At 34.6% G+C, this 25,376-nt stretch overlaps 1 protein-coding gene across 1 annotated transcript in view; it reads left to right on the top strand.

The window, feature by feature from the left end:
- The window catches only part of LOC136038154 (complex I assembly factor ACAD9, mitochondrial-like), a 59,685-nt gene extending 52,128 nt beyond the window's left edge, over positions 1–7,557 (top strand). Inside the window, exon 11 of the mRNA XM_065721200.1 lies at positions 7,350–7,557. Within this exon, the coding sequence (XP_065577272.1) occupies positions 7,350–7,523 (174 nt within the window). The 3' untranslated portion in view covers positions 7,524–7,557. The remainder of the gene's footprint in view (positions 1–7,349) is intronic.
- The last annotated feature ends 17,819 nt before the right edge of the window (positions 7,558–25,376 follow it).

Genomic DNA, 25,376 nt, shown 5'->3' on the forward strand with positions numbered 1-25,376 from the left:
TAAAAACGAAACTACACTTCAACTAAAAAAAATAAAAATATTCCGAATATTTCGGCCCCACGTCCGGGAGCCTTTCTCAACGAAAAAAAAAGAATACAAACCACACAAAAGAAGAAAAAGATGTTTTTTAAAACATAACACACACAATACGACAACTAAACACACGAAAAAAAACTGAAAAAATTGAATAAACAATAAATAAGAACAACTCACTTTATAAACAAAGCTCCCAGCACTGATGGTAATAACTTAAGAAAAAACAAAAGCGAATGTTTTTAGTGAAACCATGGGTCTCTCACCTCTGCACAATCAGTGTATAAATGGGAATATATTAAAAGTGAGGACTAGGTTTACTTGAATAAACAAAAGAAGGTCACCAAAGCCTAGATCCATCACCCCTAAATAAATCTTACAGCTTAATGAACAAATTCATCGATCATAAATTAAATGGATTTTTTGGTTTGCTAGTTTAGCTGCAGTCCGTTTACTTTTCACAAGATTAACCTCATTCTGACTTTTGCTCGCAAGGTTATCACTTTTTTCTGGCCAATTATGTAAATCACTACTAGTTGAAGTTTTTACCTGATCTTTAATTAAACTATTATAAATTGAGTTTATCTTAAAATTCTCTTCATCTCTATTAATACTTATACCCCCATAGGTAATCTTTTTTATTTCTATAATTTCTCTGAAACTTTGCAAAAGCCCTACAGACATATGTACAATGTTTGACAGATCAAACAGATTTTTGTGATGAGGAAAATTATGCACGTGTTCCGCCATAGCGGATTCAAATGTTTCAGGTTTTTCATTATGCCTTAGCGAGCAATCTATGGCATTTTTGTATTGCTGTAGCCTATTTTCTAAATTCTGTTGTGTTCTACCTATATAAAATTTACCACACGAGCATGGAATTTTGTATACCCCCTTTTGTAGGTTTCTTGGAACTTGGTCTTTTCCATTATTTAGCAATGAGCTTATAGTTTGTCCTGATTTAAATGCTGTTTTTATATCATGTATTTTAATTTTTTCCTTAACTTCTGTGACAAAATTGGGATATAAGGCAAATTTATGTATTTTTTTTTTGAGTTGACCCATTTTCATCTATTATTACAGGCTCCATTAACTTTTTTTTTCCTTTTTTTAATTATTTGAGAAATCATATTTTCGGGATATCCATTTCTTACTAGAATATCCTTTATAAAAATCAATTCACTACTCATGTAATCTGATGATGCTAATTTTAATACCCTATCAACTAAAGAAATAACTACCCTCTTTTTGCTTTGATCAGGTGATTTAATGCTGAAGACAAATAATGGTTGTTGTTAGTCGGTTTACGGTAAATTGAAAGGCCTTCTCCGGCCTTGGAGCTGATACCCGCTAAAGGGGCTGGTTTTAACTGGAATCTTTGAACTTCCTTACTCCGATATTGCCTATAGAGTGCATTTGTATTCGTCCTCAGGCCCCCTCTGCTTATAAATGGTATGTTTTTAGGTAAATTTTCTTCTATATTGCATATAAGAGGAAAATATATTTTTTTTTATCATTTACTACAATAAAATGTCCTAGCTGAGTAGTTATCGCGCTTAACTTAGGACCCTTTGTCCCTGAAGACAGGGGTTCGTGTCCTGGTGTCGCTTTTTATTTGGTTTAAGCGAGGAGGTCTGTAGCGTGACTCTAGTCAGTAGTGCCACAGTTAACCTAGCTCTAAATGGAGATCTGGGGAAGTTCAGGAAGAAGGGTGTGCGAAAGTACAGGATACCCCGTGCTTTACCTTGGACCTTTATCTTACAATAGCCTGTAAATTTAGCTATATTAAATGTTAAATTCTCGGTTTAACTTTTGTAACCTCGTGTCCACTTTACCATGTATGATCTTTTATTTACTGGAGTTGAACACACCACCACTCTTTACAGAAATTTTGCACATTTTGTCAAAATTCTGCTAGTCAATAGCCCTATTCTTCTCAAATTCAGGCAGAAATAATTTATTTTATTCAACACTGAGAAAGACATAGGCTTGTCGCAGTACAAATACAAGAAATGACAACTCAACAGTAACACTACAAAACACAAAACAACATTCTTTAGTAAAACAACTATACAGCTAACTATATTACAGAAATTGTTTTTCATAGAACTTAGTTTCAACAACAGCACTCTTAAATGTTTGCACCGTTTGCGCAGAAACTATGGTATCAGGCAAACTATTCCCAAGTTTTGCTGCTCGGTTAATAAAGCTGCATTGAACTATTTTCTAGTGCACTCGCGGCTGATACTGTTTATACAAGTTTTGTCGAGTGGCTGAGTAATGAATAAGCTTGAAGGAATCAGCCCAGTCCACATTACCAACACGGGACAGGATTGATCAAGTCAATCCTGTCCCGTCGAAACTGCAGGGAAGGAACTCCCAAACATTCAGTCGCTGCTGGTACGGTAAATGACTCAAATGTGGCACAAACTTTGATACCCAATGTTCAACATTTTCAATATGCTGCAAGTCACGTTTCCATGTCGGATACCACACAGAGGAACAATATTCTACCACCGGGCGTACTTTTGTCTTGTATAGTGGCATAAAAGTTTGAAGGTTAAATATCCTCAAACTGCTCTTAATGCGAAGATGACTATAATTAGCATTTCCCAAAATTATTGACACATGCTTGTGAAACTTCAAGTGGTTATCAAAGTGAATACCTAAATCGCTTACTGAATCCTTGGATGAAACAGGTGTATCACCAAAAAAATAACGACAACTCAAGCTTTTTGAAAAGTAATGAAGTAAGAAACATTTTTGATAGTTTAAGATCATGCAGTTTGATTTACACTTATCATTTAGGACATTTAGATCCACTTGAAGAAGGGTGACATCCACCGAGGAGGTGACACTTTTATACATTCTTACATCGTCCGCGAACAGTTTGACATTGAAGCAGGGGCAGATCCAGGATTTTCTCTAGTGTGTAGGGGGGGGGGGGGTGCATCATAGGTTGCTTTGATAAACTTGTGAACAAAGAAATATCTGTAATTTGAAGGAAACCTCGGCGATTATATGTAGTAGGTAGGTAGTTGAAATGGTCATTAATTTAATCTAAAATCTGGTGAGGGTTAAAGCTCTAATAAATCTGTTGAAATTAAGATAGTATAAAAATATTGATACAAAAATAGTAAGTTATAAAAACCACCCCGCCATAAAAAAATAAAAAGCTGTTCACCATCTATAAAAAAAATGGTATTTAATATTTTCTGCTTAATTTTTGCCTTTGCACTTCTGACCACTATAGCGAGTGAGTTAGGCTTTTTATTGTCAAAAAAAAGAAAAAAAAATGGTCTTCAACCATCTTTTGGGGTCATGCACTCTTTGTGACAATTTGTATAGGTCAAACCATTTAGCATGTCGCATAACTTTGTAGCATTGCTTAGTAACTATGATAGTATTGAAGAATAGGAAATGAGGATAAAGGTACAACTTGTATATTCGTAAAAAAATATATCAAACATTAAATACTAGTTCTTTTAGGGGTGTAACAAGAAAAACAGAACGACCAGATAGAAATGCATATAAGACATTTAAAACGAAGGTTTCAAGTATAGCCAATAAAGCACTAACTAGTCACTGTTTCTTTTTAAATATAGTGTTTTATTAAACAGTGTCAACTTTGACGAAATATCAAAAATCTAATAACCAAAACTTTACTTTTCATTACAATTTAGCGAATCTTTCCACTTTGTAACGTTCGATATATTTCGCTTAAATTACAGAATTCACGATTTTATAAGAATAAGTCTATTTTTGAATTTCCACAACAGCCATATCTTTTTATTACACGGTCTATGTCTACCTCATATTTTGGTGAACCTTTATAATGGCTAGTCCTGTCAGTCTAGAGTCCGGTCAGATTAGAACTCTTCGTTAGTATTTCCTCTTCTATTCACCCTAAAATATTCGAATAAAGACCAAAATTGTCAGAAAAATATGAACTCTAATAAAGATGCTTGTAGGTATGTGCTCCAAACTAAGTATATGAGTCAAAATACTCCTTAAAAACTAATAATTATGTGTTTTTTCTTTTTATATTTGATAAGTATAGATTGGTGATTTAGATTCTCAGGATTTCAAGTTGTGGTAGATTTCTAATTAATTTTTTTAATCTCGAGATTTTCAGATATTCAATTTAAAGTGACTTTGACTTTTCCCACAACTATTCCCTTTTTTTTTTAAATTCAAAAATCAACGGATCTCGGTATGTCTTTGAGCAAAAAATGAAAATTTGAAGTTTGACTCAGATTTAGCATCAAGTAAGAGAATTGTCCTGTAAAATCTTTAATTTATAAGTAACTAAACGTGGAAATATGATTCGATGGCATGTATCAAATTATGTATAAAAATTCTCACCGGTATATATAGCAGTTTATACAATTTTATGGACAAATTATATGCAACCCCTATACAAAAATATAAATATATTTTGTGACTGGTTGTTATTGAGAAGGTGTGAATTTATACTAGATAATTATACTAGACAATCTCGATAGTAAGAAGATGAATATTGATGACAAAGAAGCAATGTGTTTAAGTGGAAAGGATAAACATAAATACTGTGCCAAATCACCAAAGTATATGTAGCAAGGGTAGGTGTATATGTAGAATATACCTATATTCTAACCCTGTCTGCTATTTAATAAAAATAATCTATCGAAAATATCAAAATATGAAGACTACCATCATTTATAAGGCAACTAGTAAATGCAGGTAAACATCAGTTGGTTTTACTAACAGTAAGTCGCTGTTTTCATCAATAGGTTTAACTTACATTATCTTAAATTTTGACAAATTAGCATTTAGGATTTGCTAAACTGTTAAGGTGAATCTTTTACCAATTTGCAATAAATTAACAAATTAACCTAGAATATAAGAAAAACATTGAACTTCAATTTATAAAAGGACATAAAATTTCAATTTGTGTTCTGTGAAATAGAAAACATTTCTATTGGGGAACTTGAAAGGTTTTTTTTTTTAAAATTTACTCGGCAATTGTTAAAACATGTGAAGTAATAGGATTCTAGTTCATATGGCTTTAGTTGATAAACCTAGTTCTTTTAGATTTGAAATCGTTTTTTTTTTCTATTTTTTTTTTTCAGTAATGTCTTTTAGGTGTTCCAGTAACGAATGTACATTGCTTTATCCAAAATTAATCACCCTCCAGATAATCTAATTCTTCCCAAATATCTGTTCATTCCTTTTTTTTCTGGAATGAAGGTGCGAATTCTGAAACATCTGAACACAAATTGCAAATCAATATGGTTTGGGAGTGCAGCCTCTGGAATTAGCTAATGAGTTGTTAGTTCCTCCTGCTTACTTTGCTACTCTAAACTTTTCCTTTATTTATATTGACGCTATTGTTACACACATAATTACCAAATATGGAGCTACTGATATTACTATGTCCTTTGAGAAGTTTATCGAATAAGCTGCTCAAAGATTTTACTTTGTTTTACTTTATGCCTTATCAAAGTCTTATCAGGCTCATTGCCTAGGCATAATTTTTATTTTTTGGATTTTGCTTTTTGTTCCCTTTTTCGGTTTGCTACCATTTTTGTAATTTTGCTGCTTGTTTACTTTTTTTTAAGGCCTTATCACACTCTTACTAGACTCATTCAATAGCTGTGATTTGTTTTGTTTGTCTTTATTTTGCCGTTTTTGCAATTATCCTTGTTAGTTGTTTTTTTCTTTCTCTTCTACACCGGTAGTTTATTTAGTGGTTGAAAAAAAAATTATTTTCACTAATTATTATTTTAATCTCACGCATCTCCGTCAGTCTCAAAATTATGTTTATATAGTGAAAAAAGAAATCACCAATGCAACAGCCCAAACACAGAAACAAAAACACACTACAAAACCGAACACAAAAAAAATATGAACTATATATTAATAGTTTTAGTTAAATATTTGCTTCTTCTAAATATTTTTCCTGTTCTTATTGCTGCATACTGGTGAAACCGGGATGGGGATACTCCCTCCTAGACTATTGGCTTGAATGATTTTTGGACAGGAAACTACAGAGCGCCCAATCGTTTATTTTCTAGCAAGATAGGATTTATTTTAGGAAAACTTTCCGGAACTGTTAGTATATAAGCCTGCGTCCAAGCTGGACTGAATATAAAATATTTTTGTAAAAATTTTAAACAGTAAAAAAAAAATCGATAATTTCTTTTTAATAAACAAAATAACCACGATTATGATTTACCAGCAATCAAAATGTACATTGAATGAAACACTCAACAAGCGCGTGAAATATAAGTGTCGTCAAAATTAAATTGATAATAAAGAGTTTTCTTGTCAAAACATCAGACAAACAGAAAAGATTGATTATCAGTTTTGATTAAAAGAAAAATCATGATCCTGATTTCCAACCGTTGAAATTGAGCTTCTAGGATTATGGTTTATTTAAGTTAAGTTTTTCACAAACGTGTGAAATAAAAGTTTACGTCAAAAATATAATAAATATCACAATATTTGAGTCGATAAAAATATTAAGCTGATACAGTACCTAAAAAATCATTTTTTGAGCTTCGGCTGACCGTCACAAAGGTAAAGAAACTATTAGCGAATTCTTCCAGGAGACTGGACATCCTTGAGGGCTGTCGAGAATCTATTGTTGGAGTGTAAAATTTGACTGAAAAAACAATGGAAATTCACGCCTATTTTGTTGGCAGGCTTGACAGTTAAACCAGGTGACACTATGGGGAACTACTAAAGTGGCCAAATTGCTCACATGGTAATTCCTTTGGGCTAGGTAATTTTAACGTTTTCCTAGTAAGTATGCTAGACAATTTTAATAGACTGCCTTTGCCTGAAGTTTAAAAAGAAAATAATAATACATTTCTGAAAATTCAATCGAAAAAAAAGACAATTCTCTAGAACTGAATATCTATCTCCAACACATGAAGGCGAAAAGTTAAATGTTTCTTCTAAAATTTCCGGGAAAATAGTAAACGGCTTTTGATTCTTTATCATTTGTTCGGATCTCTTTTCCAAACTCTATAAGCTATGGCAAGACCGCCCAATTAATTCTAAATAGTTTTGTCGCAAAAAGTAAAAAAGTTTGTGATGGACGGTATATGGTGATGCTTCAAGGTATCGTATTTTCTTAATTAAGACAATAAAGTAATGAGTAATTTACACAAGTAAGCGAGGAAAAACGAGATTATTGTTATTGCTGTTTACATTTATTATTTTATTATGTTAGGTTATTTAGGAATGAAATTTAGCAAACTTTAACTCCTTTCCTTTATCGACTTCGTTCGCGTAGCTCGTCTATTAATTTTCTTTTTCTTTCTTTCTAGATGGAATTAGCAGCATATTTTTGTTATTTTTCCGCAAAGCGAGCCAGATATCATTTGGGCAACATTGAAGCAGATTTTATCGAAAACGGAGACATTTTAGTTGAAAGAATTTCATCAAAAATATTTAGGTCAAAGGGTTATGCTGCAGAACATCCCTTAAAACGAAATTTTTGATTCATTGATTATTAAAATTTTTATGGAGTCTTGATTTCTTAGACCGTCGAAAATAGAAGTCAAATAGTTCGTGCTAACCAACTGTAAGTAAGGAGCCATCCGGCTTAATAGTAACTGAAGTTGTAAGAAACAGAATTTTGATACCAGTGGATATATCAAAAGAATTGGCTTATTATGCTGGTTTTAAATATATAATATTCATTAAATGTAGTCTTATCGACTGAAGGCTATGAGTCTGAGAAAGTTTGCCTGTTTTCAAAATAAAAAGGGAAACGCCCCCTAAAAGTATTACAATCTTAATAAAAATCACACCATCATATTCAGCATATCAGAAAACCCTTCTGTGGAGGTTTCAAGGTCCTATCTGCAAAAATGTGGAATTTTGCATTTTTTGCCAGAAGAAAGATCGCGGATGCGTATTTTTTCCAGGGGTGATCTTGTCAAACCACTGGTCCTAGAATATTGGGAGAGGGCTCATACGGACGGAAATTAAATGTTCTAGTGCCCTTTTTACGCCCCTTTTCTTCCAAAGTCGCCCGATCAAAATTTTGAGAATTTTGAGCCATTTTGCTCATCATAATTGAAAGGCTTAATAACTATGCCTTTGGATAAAACACGACCCCCCCCCCCTCACAGCCCCAGGGGAAAGGTCTTTAAGTCATTAAACTTTGCCTATTTTATACACTTAGTATTTGTTATTGTGAAGTATGTATACATTTTAGGGTGGGCGCGAATTTTTTGCTGTGGGTTTTTGCACGGGGAGTTTTCTATTGGGAGGGAAGTTTTTAGAAGGTTAACTTGTCTGGGAAATTTACCAGAATTCCTATACAAAATTCTTTTTAAATTTCTTACTTTCTCTTTTCCGTCTCAATTTCACACGTGGAGTTGTTAATGGTAAGTGTCCGGAATAAATTTTCACCGGTATTGAATTTTTTAGAGGATATTTCCTTGGGGGGGATTTGTCAGTGGAGGTAGGACCAGATTTCCTGGCATTGCTTAAAAACGATCAGACATTAAATAAGACAAGTTTTTTCAACTGATTGTAAGGAGCAACATTAAAACTTAAAACGAATAGAAATTATCACGTGTATGAAGGGGATTGCCCCATCCTCAACACCTCGCTATTTGCACTAAAGTTTGAATTTTGTCTCAATTCTTTAAGAACGACTCCTGAAACACAGGGGTCTTTTAATTAGAACCATAGGAAGCTTTTTTAAAAGTACTAAAAACTTTAGCGTAAAGAGCGAGCTTTTGAGGAGGGGGCAATTTACTTTATAGCAAGAAGATTAATTTTCCTTCTAAAAAATATCGACCTGTTATCTTTTATAATTAATTTTTTTTGTATGCATTAATTATATGAATTTTATAATAAGTAATGACGGCCAGAAAAAAAAGAAATAGATAGGAATTAACCCGCCTGATGGTAATACTTTGGGTTTGACTCTTGACCCAACAGTAAACGTGGCATTAGTTTTACCACGATCGAAAGCCCGGTAGACAATTCCTACTAATTCGTAACTCTATTTAAATGAGTGCGCTTGGCAGTGCTGAACTGAGAATAATGATTAGTGTGACAATAAGCGTAATGTTAATTTCGCTGCCTGGAGTGTGAAAGATCGCTCCTGTCATTCTATAACCATACGAAAAGTCTTTCCGCACGGCGGCGCCAAACTTGGACTGATGCTTAGGACGACAGTTAGTGTGAAATTAATTTCATCATCAAAATAATGATGAAAAGACCCTAGGAAAATCCTAATAAAAACTAGTCTGAGTGATGGCGCTGAACTGAGAATGATACTTAACAGTTAGTGCGACATTAATTTTGCCATTGAAATGACGATAGGCAGTTCCTGTTATTCCATATCCTGCGTGTCAGGAAGATCGTGGCGAAATCGTTCCTTGAGAAAAAGAATTTGCAAAAATACGCATACTAACAACCGTCAAACTATTTCGACACAAAAGGAGACGTATCCTTTTCAATAATGTTTGCTTTGAAAAGTGATTATTGACAATTTAACGAAATTGCTTCAGTGGGTCGTTAACCAAACTAATCTGAAATAACAAAAAATTTTAATTTGCACCCGTTATGAGAGGGAGATATATTTAATAAGCCAAAAAATAACATCAGTATTGACAGCCACTCCGAAAAGTAGAAAAACTTGTCCGAGGGACAAGTAATAATACAGAACTAAACAAGTTATGAAACAACTAAGACAAATCGTACATCCTAATCGGTGCCACATACCTTACAACAACAAAAAACAAATTCAACATTACTGTTAAGATCATACCCCGAGAGGACATAATTAGCTACTCAATTATTTATTCCCTCCCCCCTCCTCCTCCCAAAAAAGCAACAAAAGAACTAGAATTCATACTTACTAAAAAGTATTTATTTAATTGCACTCTTAAACACAGAAATATCACTATTATTTTTAACACTCTGATCTAGATGATTCCAACTTCTAATCTTCCTATGAAGCCCAGAAAACGTCGACCAGATTGAAACAATCAAGGGAGTGTTAATCTCTCCAAAAGATCGAGCGTCATAATTGTGGATCATGGATCTCAAATTAACTAAACTGTCAAAACAGGAAAGATTCGTGCCATGTTTTAGTCCAAAAATAAACAACGGTGTATATAGCTTTAGTATTCCTGAAGGTGGCAGTATCCTTATTTGCTCATGGACATTCCGTACTGAATCCCAGGGTTGCACTCCAACCTAAAAACGAACAACGTTATCTTGAAGAACTCATACAGGCTCGACCACGGAAGCAAATGTACCAAGCCAAACGCATTGCACTTGAATGATAAAATGTCATCAATATAGACCCCCAGGTACTTAATCGATAAAGCACGCTTTAAAACTCCACTGTGCGTTACAATTTCATGAATCCAAGGATATAAAACAGAAGATCAAAAAAACATGACAAAATTTGACTTACCAAGATTAATCTTAAGCCTATTTACCCTCAACCAGGAATGTAACCTATCCACAATATCTTTCGTCGATGTCAGGAATAATTCTTCCGTCTTTGAAGTGTAGATAGCCACAGTGTCATCCGCAAACATCGAAGTAGTTTCATTCTGGAGACTTTTAGTCATATCATTAACACTAAAACAACAACTATGTATATAATTAGGCATATCATTAATAAACAAAAGGAAGAGAATTGGGGTAATAGCAGATCCCTTTGGGGCGTCACAAGTGACTGGGTGCAATTAAGATTTTAAGCAATTCATCTCTATAAACTGTTACCGATTACTAAGGAAACTTCGTATAAGATCGAGAGCTTTACCTCGGGCCCCATACACCTCATGTTTTTCCAAGAGTGGACCATGGTCAAACGTGTCAAAAGCCTTCATAGGGTCTAGAAATACTGCACCAGCCTTAAATCCTTTGTCTAAAGGCACATTAATAATTCTTGTCAAAAATATTAATGCATCCTCGTCTTAATATTCATCCGGAATCCTAACTGATTAATATTCAACTTATTAATATTCAACTAACTTATTTGTAAAAATATGTATCTTAACTCGTTAAGGGAGCAATAATTGTGTATTCATTTATGTATAATTTCTTTCTCGAAGACGGCTCCATATATTTTTTTTTTCGATCGGCATCCTGTGATTTTCATGCCTGAAAAAACGATCTATATAGGTGTTGGCTTGATAAAATTCGCCAAGAGCCTTAATTCTTGACAAAAAAACTTCACGTCAGTGACGTCATATTTATATACATCAGTATTGCAGGGATGCCATGTACTAAAATGAAAGGCTACATCCATGAATGGCATGATTCATAGCATAAAAACATCCGTCGTCTAGGGAGATCTTTCAGTTTGTGTACTATTGTCAAGGGAGATCTATAAGTCTATTTTTGAAAGCAAGCAGCTATCTATCTATATATATAAAAACTAGCTATTGGGGTGGCGCTTCGCGCCACCCCAACACCTTGTTGGTGGGGCGCTTCGCGCCCCCCAAGCTCCCCCGCGCGCGTAAGTCGTTACGCGTATTATTAGTTACGTGCCATTGTAGCTGTGTCCCTGTGTCCCACCTGTGAATATAGATAGATTTATATATGTGTTTCAAACTACGTAAAACTTGCGAATATACAACATTCTTGGCTTTCCCATTGTCTGTGCATATACAGAGCCTTATGTACTAATAATGACGTCATATGCAAACGCTCTTTTTACAAACAAACAAACATGCATACACACAACTCGTTTTTATATAGATAGATAGATAGATAGATACAATACAAATTAACTGCGTAAAACTTGCGAATATACAACATTCTTCGCTGTCAAATTGTCGCTACATATAAATAGATTGTCAGGTTTACCGACCCTCGAACATGCAACGTACAATTGTCCATGGGAAAAACAATCAGTATTAAGATCTATACCACATTTTTCTAATGATTGACCTTGAGCTTTGTTAATGGTGATTGCAAATGCTAATCGAATTGGGAATTGCAATCTTTTAAATTGAAAAGGCAGATCCGTTGGAATCATGGGAATGCGAGGAATAAGAACAGCCTCACCCTCAAAAGGCCCTGTCAAGATTGTGGCCTCTATTAGGTTTTCCATTGTTTTTTTTTACGGCAAGTCGCGTGCCATTGCAAAGCTTTGGTGGGTTGATATTTCTTAAAAGTATTATTGGTACGCCTATTTTTAGTTGTAGCACGTGTGGTGGAAACCCTGAAAGATCTATGGAATTTAAAAATTCAGATGGATAATTAACCGCTTCATTTGGTTCCAAAACTGTGTCGACTGACTTGTAAAGGGCTGCCTGGTCTCGAATCTTGGTCAAAACAATATTGTTGATTTCGTGGCCGTCTATATTTTTGGGTGCGAGAATCACTCTTTCACTTAGCCATTTATTATTTTTATAATTTTTTAGAATATTCGGAAATACTTTTTCAATCATTTCATTTTTGGACGTCACTAAATTACAGAAATCAGCAGGTAGTTGTATACGTCCTGAAATTGAGTCTACTGGGAGCTTTCCGTTTCCAATTGCCAGCAATTGATCTGAAAATGTTTGACCAGAGTCATCGTTTTGCAATCGGACACGCATATTTGTAGTTAATTTTAATATTTTTACGTGTGCCCATAAATTAGAATTTTTCAGGCAAGCATTCATTTCGTCTGCAGGAGTTGATCTAGGTATTATAGGTAATGTTTGCCTGAAATCTCCCGCAAGCAATATTAATGTGCTGCCAAAGGGTTTCGACTTCCCTCTCAAATCTTTCAACCATTGATCCAGAGCCTCGAGCGATTTTTTGTGTGCCATTGTGCACTCATCCCAAATAATAAGTTTGCATTGCTGCAATACTTTACCCATCCCAGATGATTTGGAAATATTGCACGTGTGAGTTTCTGTAGAATGCAAATTCAGAGGCAATTTCAAAGCGAAATGAGCAGTTCTTCCACCAGGCAGCAATGTTGCGGCTATTCCGGACGACGCAATTGCCAACGCTATATCATTTTTTGATTGAATTGATGCCAGAATCAGTTTTATCACAAACGTTTTACCAGTACCTCCTGGCGCATCCAAAAAGAAAATTTCTCCAACGTTGTTATCGACACAATGCATTATCGTATCATAAATGTCTTTTTGTTCCGACGTTAACTTGGAAATGTTATTTTGTACATACGACAATAGATCACTCGTACTGTAACTTTGTTCACGATCCAATTCTGCACATGTCGAAAAAGCAGCGATACGGTTAGGTGAAGGCATTCCCAAATCCTGAAGAGGTTTGTTTGCCATACGTACGCACAAATCTTCTATAATAACTAAAGTGTAGTTATAAATTTCTGATGTAAAATCAAAAGTCATATCCGACGTCTCTAACTGTTTTCGATGGAGTATATCTTCGGACATTTTTGACTTATATTTTTCCCATAACTCTGTAGGAGCTGATGGAGAGCAAGTTGTTAAAATGATGCCAAACAATGCACGAATTTGACTTGGGTTTGACGTTTCGCACGCGTCATTGATGCAGTTATCCCAGTGTTGGTCATTCTCCAATAAATTCAGAGCTTGGCATGCACTACGGTAAGTGTCATGTATAGTACCGTTTACAGTTCTCAAATACTCAAAGGATGTCGGACCGGGTACATTCACCAAAAGCCCAAAAGCAGGCGTAGAAAGAAGCATTCATGTTGATTGGGGTGAACGGTGTAGAGTCTTCCTATCGTGGTATTTTTGAAGATGGTAGGTTGGCTGTCGACTGACTTACCCTGTTTTCGACGTTCAAATACTTTATTTTTAGTATTCCACGTGTAATACGAAGGTACTTCAGTATACAGCAGTTTTTTTGCAAAAGAATCATTTTTGCAAAGCGGAAAAAAAGCTGTTAATGTTGTATCCGGTGGATTCAGGGCTCTTTGTTGCACGTTGGTTTCCGTGAAATAAACACGTTGACCATTCTGTAAATGTACCGCTAAGTGAACAACAGCTGGACTACGTTCATGTATCGGAAATGAAAGAATTCGCCAAACAGCTTCATTACTGCTTATGTATCTTCCAGCCTGATATTGTAGGATTTCGTCGAAATCTTTGATTTCGGGCTGCAAGCCAAAAACTGCCATGTCACTGCCTTTGTTGACGTATTTACATATGTATTTGATTGCCTTTACGGAGTTACAGTATTCAACGTTTATGTGTGCATTAAATGTTTTTGATAGTAATGGGGAATATGGAACAACCCACTGGTTATCTACTTCGATGGTGGTACCGTTACGCTTCTTTATTATTGCTGTTTTACCGCCATCTTCAGTAGATCTTCTTCTATATTGTGGGTAACCATCATTGCCAGTAATTGTCTTTGATACTAAAAGTCGAGGATATTGCTTTGTGCACCTTCCTTTGGCCATGCATGGTGAATTTTCGTTCAGTGCACTGCAAGGTCCATGTATCATATTTTTTACAATAATATCATGTAACCCCTTATCGACATTTTTATCAGGTATTTCAGCGGAAATCACATCATCAATTTTGTTCGAAGTAATTTTTTTATGTAGCCAGATTAGTATATGTGCGTGTGGCAAACCTCGTTTTTGCCATTCCACTGAGTACATCCAGCATCGCACTGACCCAAACACTTCAAGTTTTACTATGTAGTTTATCAGTGATTTCAACTTTTGCCGGAAGACACGGGCCGTAATGTCATGCCTATGAACCGCCGATTGGCCTTGAAGTAAAAGCTGCAGTATCTCGTCCCAAGATTGATTACATGTAAATGTAATAAATAAATCTGGACGACCATAGAGACGAACATACGCAATAGCATCTTGAGCATATTGATGCATATGACGGGGACTGCCAGCATATGACGAAGGTAAAATTGTTAATCTTCCAACGTTTGTGGTATTACCGTCATTTATAACTGCATCTCGCAAATGAATGTATTGTTCAGAGCGGAGCTTGGTCTGATTCAGGCGGATATATAGCAAACGTTCTGATTAAATTTTAGCATACATATCAACGACAAATTGGTGAAACAATTCACGGCATTTTAAAATATAATTTTCTTCATCCTGCCGAATCATTAGTCTATGGGAATAATAATAATGCAATGCACTGCATTTCTTATTCATTTCTTTGTTAGTGGCTGGATTCATCAATTTAATATTAAAGTGATAGCCGTCGGCTCCATCCCAAAAAATGATAGGATGTTGTAGGGCATCGTAGCATCGATGAGTTTCAGCAATTCTTAACAACTGAGCGTTTCGCTTATGAAGAATAATATCTCGAGGTAAAAACCGATCACCGACCATAACGATTGCCACTTCGTCGATAGTTGGAGCATTGTATCTACGCACATGTTGGCCAGGAGGCGTTTTGTCAGCGGAAATAACAATTTTATGCGTATCAGTAGGCATCAAATCGATGGCTGTTTTGAACAGACGCACTAAATTATTATTTTCGTGGAAAAGATGTTGCAATTTGGAAACGATTGTCCTTTCAACCTTGGGAGAAATTTCGCAACGTGCATTCAATTCAGAATTTCTATCACTGATGAAGTACAATTGTAAAAATTTATGATTCTCGCCTGAGAATGGTAGAAGGGACCCTGCTCTATAATAAATTCACCCTTTTACTTTGAAAGTAGACATAAATTGATTTGGATTTTCGATTTGGGCTCCAAACGACGTCATTTGGAAACATGAGTTGTATTTTCTGATTTTTGACAAAAAACGCTTAGATTCTGACGTAGTTCCAGTAAGGAAAGTCTTCAATGGCTCTGGTGGTGCAGCCAATAGAGGAAGTTTAACTTTTCCTGAGGCGCAACACATTCCCATTGTTTCACCATTGAATTTCAAGGCCTTGCAATAGGGACAAATTTTAGACATTGTCCCGATTTGAACACATCTACTCAAGCTATAATCATCGACTGGGCTGTACCTGAATGCCAGGCGATAACTTTCAGGTTGCTCTGATTCCTCGGCACGCTTTCTTTTCTTACTTTCTCTATCAGCAGGAAGCCTGATTTCTTGCTGTTCTTGTGATTCCTCGGCACGCTTTCTTTTCTTACTTTCTCTATCAGCAGCAAGCCTGATTTCTTGCTGTTCTTGTGATTCCTCGGCACGCCTTCTTTTTTCACTTTCTCTTTTAGCAGCAAGTCTGCTTTCGCGTTGCTCTGGTAGTTCCTCGGCACGCTTTCTTTTCTGACTTTCTCTATCAGCAGCAAGTTTTTTGGCATAGACTCTTTGAGCATCTTCATCGGCTTTTGCCATTGTAAGTTCATCAGTCATTTTAAACTTAAACATTAATAGATTTCTACGTGAACATATATATCTTAAATATCTTTAATGACGTCACCGTCATAGCAAAAATGACGACAACTAACTTCATGACGTCAGCCGACACAGAAACATGACGTCACCTGATCCACAGACAGACAACTTATTTTTATATATATAGATAGATAGATAGATAGGTTGTTTGTTTGTGTGTCTGTCGACTGAAGTCATGCTTATGTGTTGACTGACGTCATGTTTTTGTGTCGACTGACGTCATGTTTGTCAACTGACGTCATTATAAGGATTGAGCTGTATGCCGTCATGAAGTTGTTTATAAATGACGACCGGGACACTCAAAGAGAAATTACAGACCGGGACACAAATGACGACCGGGACACAGGGAATATAAATGACAACTGGGACACTCAAAGAGAAATTACAGACTGGGACACCGGGACACAAATAACGACCGGGACACAGGAAATATAAATGAAGACCGGGATACAGGAACACAACTACAACGGGGACGCCGGGGGGCACAGGGGGATATATAAATGACGACGGGGCACGTCGTTATATATAAGTAACTAATATGGCACGTAACAACTTACGCGCGCGGCTTGGGGGGGCTCTAAGTGCCCCACCAACTAGGTGTTGGGGGGGGGGCGAAGCGCCACCCCAACAGCTAGTTTAAGTATAAAGGCACAAGTTAAAGATCAAATCGAAGAACAAGCAGTAAAACCTGGTGTTGCATCAGCCTGTGTTAAAAAAAAGTTCGGTGTTGTTTTTTTCATAATGACAAAAGGCTATCTGAGGCAAAATTTAAAAGTCAAATCCAAAAAAAAACGTGAATAAAGACTTGACAAAGGATGCAATTATATAGGCAAGTCTGAAGCAGAAGCTGGTTAAACCACATCCAGCGCCAAAACACGATGCATGAATCATAACTGCTAAAGCAAAATGTATTGGAAAAATATCTGACATAATGATGAACGAAAACAAACGACGAAATCTACGGTTGGAAGATAAGTGATAGCGATGATCACATCGAATCGTACAGATGTCTGTGCTTAGAAGAGAAGCAACAGTAGAAATCACAACGAATCCCAGGAGAATAGAAATCATATAAAATTAATGACTCTCTGAAGGATTGACAGGAAGAAGGAATTGAAATCACGCCAAAATTTCCTAATTCAATTGAAATGGCTGATTTGATACCTCGTGACTCAAAACTAAACAATAACACGACGACTATGCAAAATTCGTTTAGAGCCTTAATTTTGGAAAAATAATCATATGAATGATGTCATATTTATGAACACATTTCAAGAGCATAAATTACATTATTGCCCCAAGAGGGGTTGTATCACTTTTATTATTTATGACGCATGCAAAATTACACAAGATGATAAACTGCTTTGCAGAAAATTACAATTGATTAAGGAACATGTTATTTTAGCGTCTGTAAAGGATAGAAGGAGAAACTAATAATTAGAATCTATGACACGCCCAAAATTGCATAAAATGACAAGTAACTCTGATGGGCTAAAGAAAAAGACATGTGACAAGAAACAGCCACAAATTACATTGAGTCGCAATATAAAAATATGACAGAACTAAAGAATAACACGATTATTATGCTATTGCGGATTTTAGATATTTTGGACAATTACAATTAAGTAAGGAACGTGTTAAATAGGAAGGAGGAACTGAATTCACGACAAAATTTATTAATTCAACTGAAATTACAGATTTCCCACTCTATTTTTGAAAGCAAAACTAAAACGATGATTATGCCAATTTTGGAGAAAACAGAGGGCATAGGCATTGGAATGCATGGTTTTGAATCAACCCGAACAGCTAAAGTAAAAGGCATAGAAAAAAGTTTGATGTAATGATGCACAAAATGAAGTGCAAGCGAAACTTCCTGCTAGGAGACGTTTGACAACCGGTATCATAATGAATACATCGAACCGTAAATGAAATCTGCGGTTAGAAGAGAAGTAACAGTGAGAATCACAACATATTCCAGAAGAAAAAAATCCAATCAAATGGATAATTCTTTGATGAAATAACAGGATAGAAGAATCGATTTCACGTCATATTTTCTTAACTCAGATGCTGTTACTTATAAGACACCTATTGACTTAAACCAAAAATAGCAAATATATATATATATATATATATATATATATATATATATATATATATATATATATATATATATATATATATATATATATATATATATATATATATATATATATATAATATATAATATATATATATATATATATATATATATATATATATATATATATATATATATATATATATATATATATATATATATATATATATATATATATATATATATATATATATATATATATATATATATATACTCCCTTTAAACGAGCAACTGTGCATTTATTTAAGATATATTTTTGTTAGAATTATATGCCTTTTGACGATTTTTCCCAGGGTGGTTGCATCAAAATAAACATGTGCCCGGGACATCAAGAAAAAGTTCATATTATCTGCAGCTAGAAGACAAACGACAACAAAAATCAATATATACAAGCCTGCCTCGTGCCGAGTGCTGGGACCAGGCCTCAAAGTCAGATACATTTTCTTTTTAACTGGTATATTAATATTTTTGGCTACAAAAACGATCCAAACAGGTCACAAATTTAAGGAGTATTTCGTATTTCCCTGGGTAGTTTTATCGAACCTATGTTGACGCCATGACACCAAGAAGAGGCTTACATTGTCTGCAGTTAGAAGACATAGTGATGTTAATTTTTGGTGGTCTTAGTAATATTTTTATCTTTTGTTTAAAGTTAAAAAATTAAACTATTTTTGATAGAGCACAAAATTTATTAGGGGGCCAATAGCCTAAACTTGCTATTGGTGATTACTTCACATATGGAGTTCGACTTGACTGTTCATTTTCATTTCTATTCGCTTGAGGATTCATCTATTCATGCAAAGCACCATCTGTTCTCTTAACATTTGGTATGATTACTATATTACTGTTTCTGTTGCGTTTTATTCATTTATTAATAGTAATTTCTGTTCATATTAAGTTTGAATTATTATATGGCTTTATTTCGACTCGTCTTAAGTTTTAAAGTGGTACTTTACTTTTCTTGGAAAAGTTTCTTTTCAAGTTTGTTTGTTTACAGTTTTTTTTCATTCGATTTAGTTTTAGTTCTTGTTTTTATTGTCTGTTGATATGCGGAAAATTTGTAAATTTAAAGTTTTATTTCAGAAATTTAATTTTGGATTGTAATTTAAAGTAATTTTGTGCAACAATTCTTCCATAATATTTTCAAAGACTAAGGGGTTTCAAAGACTGACCTAATTCCTGTGACGCTACTTTAGCCTGCTTTCCAACCACTGACTACCGAATGGTTTGATGCTGACTATAGCCTTTTAAAAAGGCTCTTATTCTTGTTGAGCAATTTCTTATTCTGTGTTGTGTGTCAACATTTATTTTTAGAGAATTGTGGCAAAAATTTCAACTTTAGCATACACAATGAGGTTTTGAAGAGGGGTAGCCCCCCTTATATACAGAATAATTTATAAGTTTTATGGTCCAATGTTGCTCCTTACTTTCAGCTGAAGAGAGTTGTTTTTTTATTTTAATTTCTGATAGTTTTTCATATTATGCCCCGGCTTAACCAAGATATGATGTGGGCTACCAGCCCAATAAACCCACTTTTTCTTTCTGTTAAAGTTTATGTATTAATAATTATAAATTAGTTGGTATTTTCCCGCTTTAAAGTCTTCTGCTTAAGAATTCAAATGTATTTTAAATAAAATTGTTGTTTTTAAATAATGTTTTTTATGATAATTTTGTTTTAGAGCAAGCATGTTTACTAAAGAAATTCGGCGGACGGAGGCGAATATTATATTGCATATTGGTAGAAATTCTGCGTGAATTGGGTCTTATTCGTGGCTGAAACCTTCGCGAGCTCCACATTAGTGCTTTCTGATGTTTAAATGCATTTGAACATTTTATATAGGAAAGAAATATTCAAGGGGGTACCTCGGGGGGGGGGGGGGTCAATGATAGATAGATAGATAGATAGGTGTATTTCAAAAACCCGTGGGCCATATACACACAAAAATATAAATAAATAAACAACAAGCAAGGAAATTAACAACAGTACGAACACGCACAAAAAACAGAATTCAACGGAAAAAGTACCTAATCTAACTACAAAAGAAATTAATCATATAAAACTTTTTCTTCTTATTAAAGTGGGAGTATCTATATATATACTCCCACTCGAAATATTGTGGTTGGGTTACTATTTTGTAGAATACCCGGAAGCATCAAATTAATCCCATGCAAATAAATTTCCCGTAAATCCAAGAGCACCGGGCATTTCCGGAGAAAATGATCCAAGTCTTCATCATCATCTTTACAAAGGGGACAAACATACCGCCTATCAGGACCAACTATAATTTTAATTTTGTCGAACGTTTTTTGCCTGTTCTGGATTGGAAGACAATTTGCCTTAAGCTGAATCCAACGACGTAGAATCATAGCCGGTAAATTAAATTAAAAATAAACTTCCTCCCCAAAACTAGGTTTTGCCTGATTATAATGTTGTAGGGTTGTAAAATCAAAAACCAGTCCTTGCCAATGCTGAATTTCCTGACTCTCTAATATAAATCGTACCTGGCTTTCTAAATTTGTTGGTACCTCACGAGAGCAAAGACCATTATTCCATAAATAAGGCATTCCTACTTTTTCTAGTAATGATTTAATTTGGGATGGCCACGAGGTTTTTAAACCACATTTCAACATCTCTTCATATGCCACTCTTACTAGTCTATCTTCATTATTCTTAGTTAACTTCAACCAGAATCTAAGCATTAAAATATACCTTTGTAGCTTTAAAGAAAACAGGCCCATATCACCTTTCAGAATCTGTGAATGAGTTGTCTGATGTAGACAAAACACTCTTTTATAATACTGGAGCTGAAGGGACTCCAGTTGCTGCACCGTTTCTCCACCCCATATCTCTGCTCCATATTCTATCACGGGTAAAATTTTTGTGCTAAATATTCTTTTATGCATTTTTAGGTTTTTGATCCCCATTATCGTCAGGTTTCTAAATATAGCTGACATGGCCACCCTACCTCTCTTAATTATTTCATCAACATGACTCCTTAGGCTTCCATTTTCCGATAAGATAAAGCCTAAATATTTTATTCTTTTACTTATAAATAGTTCCTTAGTATTAAATTTAAATGTATGTTTTTCATCGTCCCCAGCCTTCCTTTTTTTTAAAATAACAATTTCGCTCTTTTCAGTATTCAGCCTTAACTTTTTTATATGCAAATATTCTTCTATGAGATTCAAAAGAGTCTGTAGATCTTGCGGTTTATTAGCCACCAAAGCAATATCATCTGCAAATAAGAAGAGAGATAGTTTTTGAGTCCCTAGGCTAACTTTCGGAGCCCATCTATTCTCTAGAAAATTAACAACATCATTAATAAAAATATTAAACAACTTAGGTGAAAGGGTGCTGCCCTGTTTTACTCCCCGCTTAATATCGAAAAGCTTCGAAAACCTATTTCCAACTTCAATGATTCCACTCACACAAGTATACATGCTCACTATCAATCTAACAAATGAATGGGGAAGGCCAATATTTAGCATGGCATCATTCAATAACTCTCTGTCGACACTCTCAAAAGCCTTATGGAGATCCAGAAATCCCACATAAAGACAAGTTTTACCCTTTCCATTTTTATCTATTAATGCGTTTAAAATAAACACACTATCTGTCATCCCATACCCTGTCCTGAAACCTCCTTAAATTATTTTTATTTAACCAATTGGAAAGCCTGGTATCTAATATTTTCTCCAAAACCTTACTTAAAGCAGGGACAAGTGCTATTAAACGATAATTTTCATGAGCCTTCGGGTTTCCTCTCTTAAAAAGTGGTATAAACAATGATGTCTTCCAAGCGCTTGGCCATTGCCCTGACCTTAACACCTTATTACAAAGAAGAACAATTATCGGCATCAAAATGGAAATAAAATTCTTAAATAACAATATTGGTATACCATCAACACCCGCAGCAGTACCACCTTTTAAATTCTTAAATATTGACTTAATCTCTTGGCCATTCACATCACCTACTGAATGTTGTGTTGGCTTTTATATTAGTATTTGGTCTTCTGCTTCACTTCGAAGCTTTGCTTCGGGCCATTTGCTTGTTTTGTTTTGTTTATTTATATTAAAAAACCCATCTTTCTCTCTCTCTGCATCAGTTATCTATTTTGGTACATTTTTAAACGTTAAAAATAAGCTTAAAGTAGGTCAAGCTGAAATTGTCTCAAATTATTACTATTTAAAATCGTTGAAAACTAAGCTCCTGGTAGTAATTGTCACCCCCTTATCCCCAAGAATTTTCTGGAAAGGCTTACGATGTCCTGCCTAGCCTTTTCCGCCTTTGTGCCGGAATGCGTGTAAATGCAGTATTTATACCATATAGAAAAAAGACTATAACAATGAGAGTGATACTATTAATCCCATCCTCCAGTACCAATAATAAAGGTGTAGACCAAAATTTTTTCCAGGAATCAAGAGGGAGTAGATATCAATTTCTACCTCTTCCCTCCTTCTCAAAATTTATTTTATGATAGCTAGGATATTTGGGCATTAATATGCACTCTTTGATCCACCTGTCCCTTGCCACTCTTTAAGATACCTGATGCTTACTTACACGTCACTTTATATACTTTTTAAGAAATATGACTTGAATCGGTTTAGTTAAATGACGCTTCAAAATAAGTAATAGAAACGTTTTGCGGAATAAGTAGGTATTCTCTGGAGTACCCTTATCCAGGCCATTTTTAAATGAAGGAAGATGTTAAATTAATTTCTCCCCTCCCTCTAGACCCCTTCCTACATTTATTTGAAGGCTCGTGAAGAATTAGACAACTTGGGCATTGAAATGTGTTCATTTAGACATCTAGCACTCCTCCCACTCTGCTTACGAAATGACCCAATACCCCTCCTCTATACTACCTAATGCACAATTGTATATCACAAAACATAATTTCATGAAAAATCATTTGAATCAACTGAGTGGAAGATCTTAAGCCGAACTGGCCGGCCATGATAAAGAACAACAAAATGAGAAAAAAACACAGTGAAGAACAAACAAACGAGACTGCAGCCAGTAGAGAGAAAAGATGAAAAACTAAAACGAAGCGGATATTTCACCTGTGTGAAAACGAGGCGTCTTCAGGGTAAAAGAAACAAAGATAAAAACTAAAAAACAAATAGAATCACCGCCAATATTAATAATATTCAATTGTCTTGACTGTTCCTCATAGGTCACAGAAGCTAATAGAGTTGCTTCGATGAGAACACCAAAGCAACTAGAAAAAAAGTAAAACATAGAAATGATGTTAATTATTTTGCTGCGAAATAATCCTTTTGTAAGCTATCATTGAAGAAATGCTTCTTGTTCTGGTAGGTAATCTCGTCCCCTGGTGATTCTGTAAAATCTTAATTCCCTTACTAATTATTGGTTCATTTTTCAAAATAATATTATAAACTGGATCAATATTTAAATTTAATGTATCCCTATTTTTTGAAAGATTAGCAAACACATGTTTTTTTTATTTTAATTGCCTCTCTCACCTGCTGAGAAAAACCTACATGATTAGAAACAGCAGTGGCCTCATCAAATTGTACAAAATAGTTAGGGTGAGGGAAGATAAGGTCTGCCAAAGCTGAAACAAAGGTTTCAGGAAGCTTGCTCAGTTGTAGGTTTTTTTTCTATTGAATTGGGATGCTCAATAAATCTTAAATCAAATTGCTGGTGAGGTCTAACAACATATTGGAAACATGTATCAATTTTATATTTCTGTAAAATTCGTTCAAGCTTCTTTCCCAAACCCGGTACATATGGCAAAGAAATGAAACTTTTAGACACATTTAATTCTGAAGACTGTGAAACTCAAATTACTTTACTGTTATGTTTAATTCATCTACTTTCTATTACTTTATTTATGAATTTAATTGAGTAAATAATACAAAATTCCTTAAACCTTTTCTACTACTAGATTCCTTAGACCTTTTCTGTAAACATTTAAATAGCTTTGAAAACAATATAAATTTACTGTGGAGTTTGATGAAAATGAACAAACTACCTTTTTTTGATATCTTATTAATTGAAAGAGATTGTCATTTGCTTTTCTCAATATACAGAAAGCATACGCACAATGATAAATATCTGAATTAGCATTCGTGCCACCCTATTTTGGTGAAACGAAGGGTTGTGATTTCACTAGCGGATAGAGTTTTTAGAATTTTTCCCCGGAATTTCTAGACTCTGAATATATTATTATATTCATATGGTCTCTGAATATTTTATTTAAAGATATTGTATTTTCAAAGCTATTTTAGGACATTTTACTTTAGGATCGGTTGCGAATATTGTATTTTGTTTATATTTGTGTTGTTTTGTTTTATTTTTTTAGGTTATTTTAGTTTTATCTCTGTTTCTTTTGTGCTGAAGACGCTTCGTTTTCATACAGGTGAATTATCGGTGTCATTTTAGTTTTTTCTTTCTCTCTACTGACCGCAGTCTCGTTTGTTTTTTCTTCATTTAGTTGTTTTCTCTTTTTGTTGTTCTTAATCAACTGAGCTAAATCTAATGTTAAGATAAATGTCTACTTTAATAAATTGTCTTGTATGGACTACGAGACTTTCCACTGACGAATGGGCCACCGTCTAGTATTACTTCCTCTGCAGCTGGAAGCTCAATATATAGTTTTTGATACGTTTAAATCGATTAGCAATCTTGGAGATTTAAATTAATAGTAACTTGGTTCCTTTTGGGGCAAAGTCATGACTTTTTGAAAATCAGGCAACGTTTCTCTGGGTCATAAGTTTTAAACATAATGAATTTTGTATATTTGCAATTAGCCTAAAATATTCATTTTTCTGTATTAGTTGATATTCAAATTCCTTATTTTTGAGTTTCAGTTACTATTGGCCCGAGTTGCTCCTTACAGTTTATTACCTTAACTGTTTGATATATGGGAAGAGGC

Source organism: Artemia franciscana, chromosome 17 (assembly GCF_032884065.1).
Source record: "Artemia franciscana chromosome 17, ASM3288406v1, whole genome shotgun sequence".
NCBI classification, from domain to species: Eukaryota; Metazoa; Arthropoda; class Branchiopoda; order Anostraca; family Artemiidae; genus Artemia; species Artemia franciscana.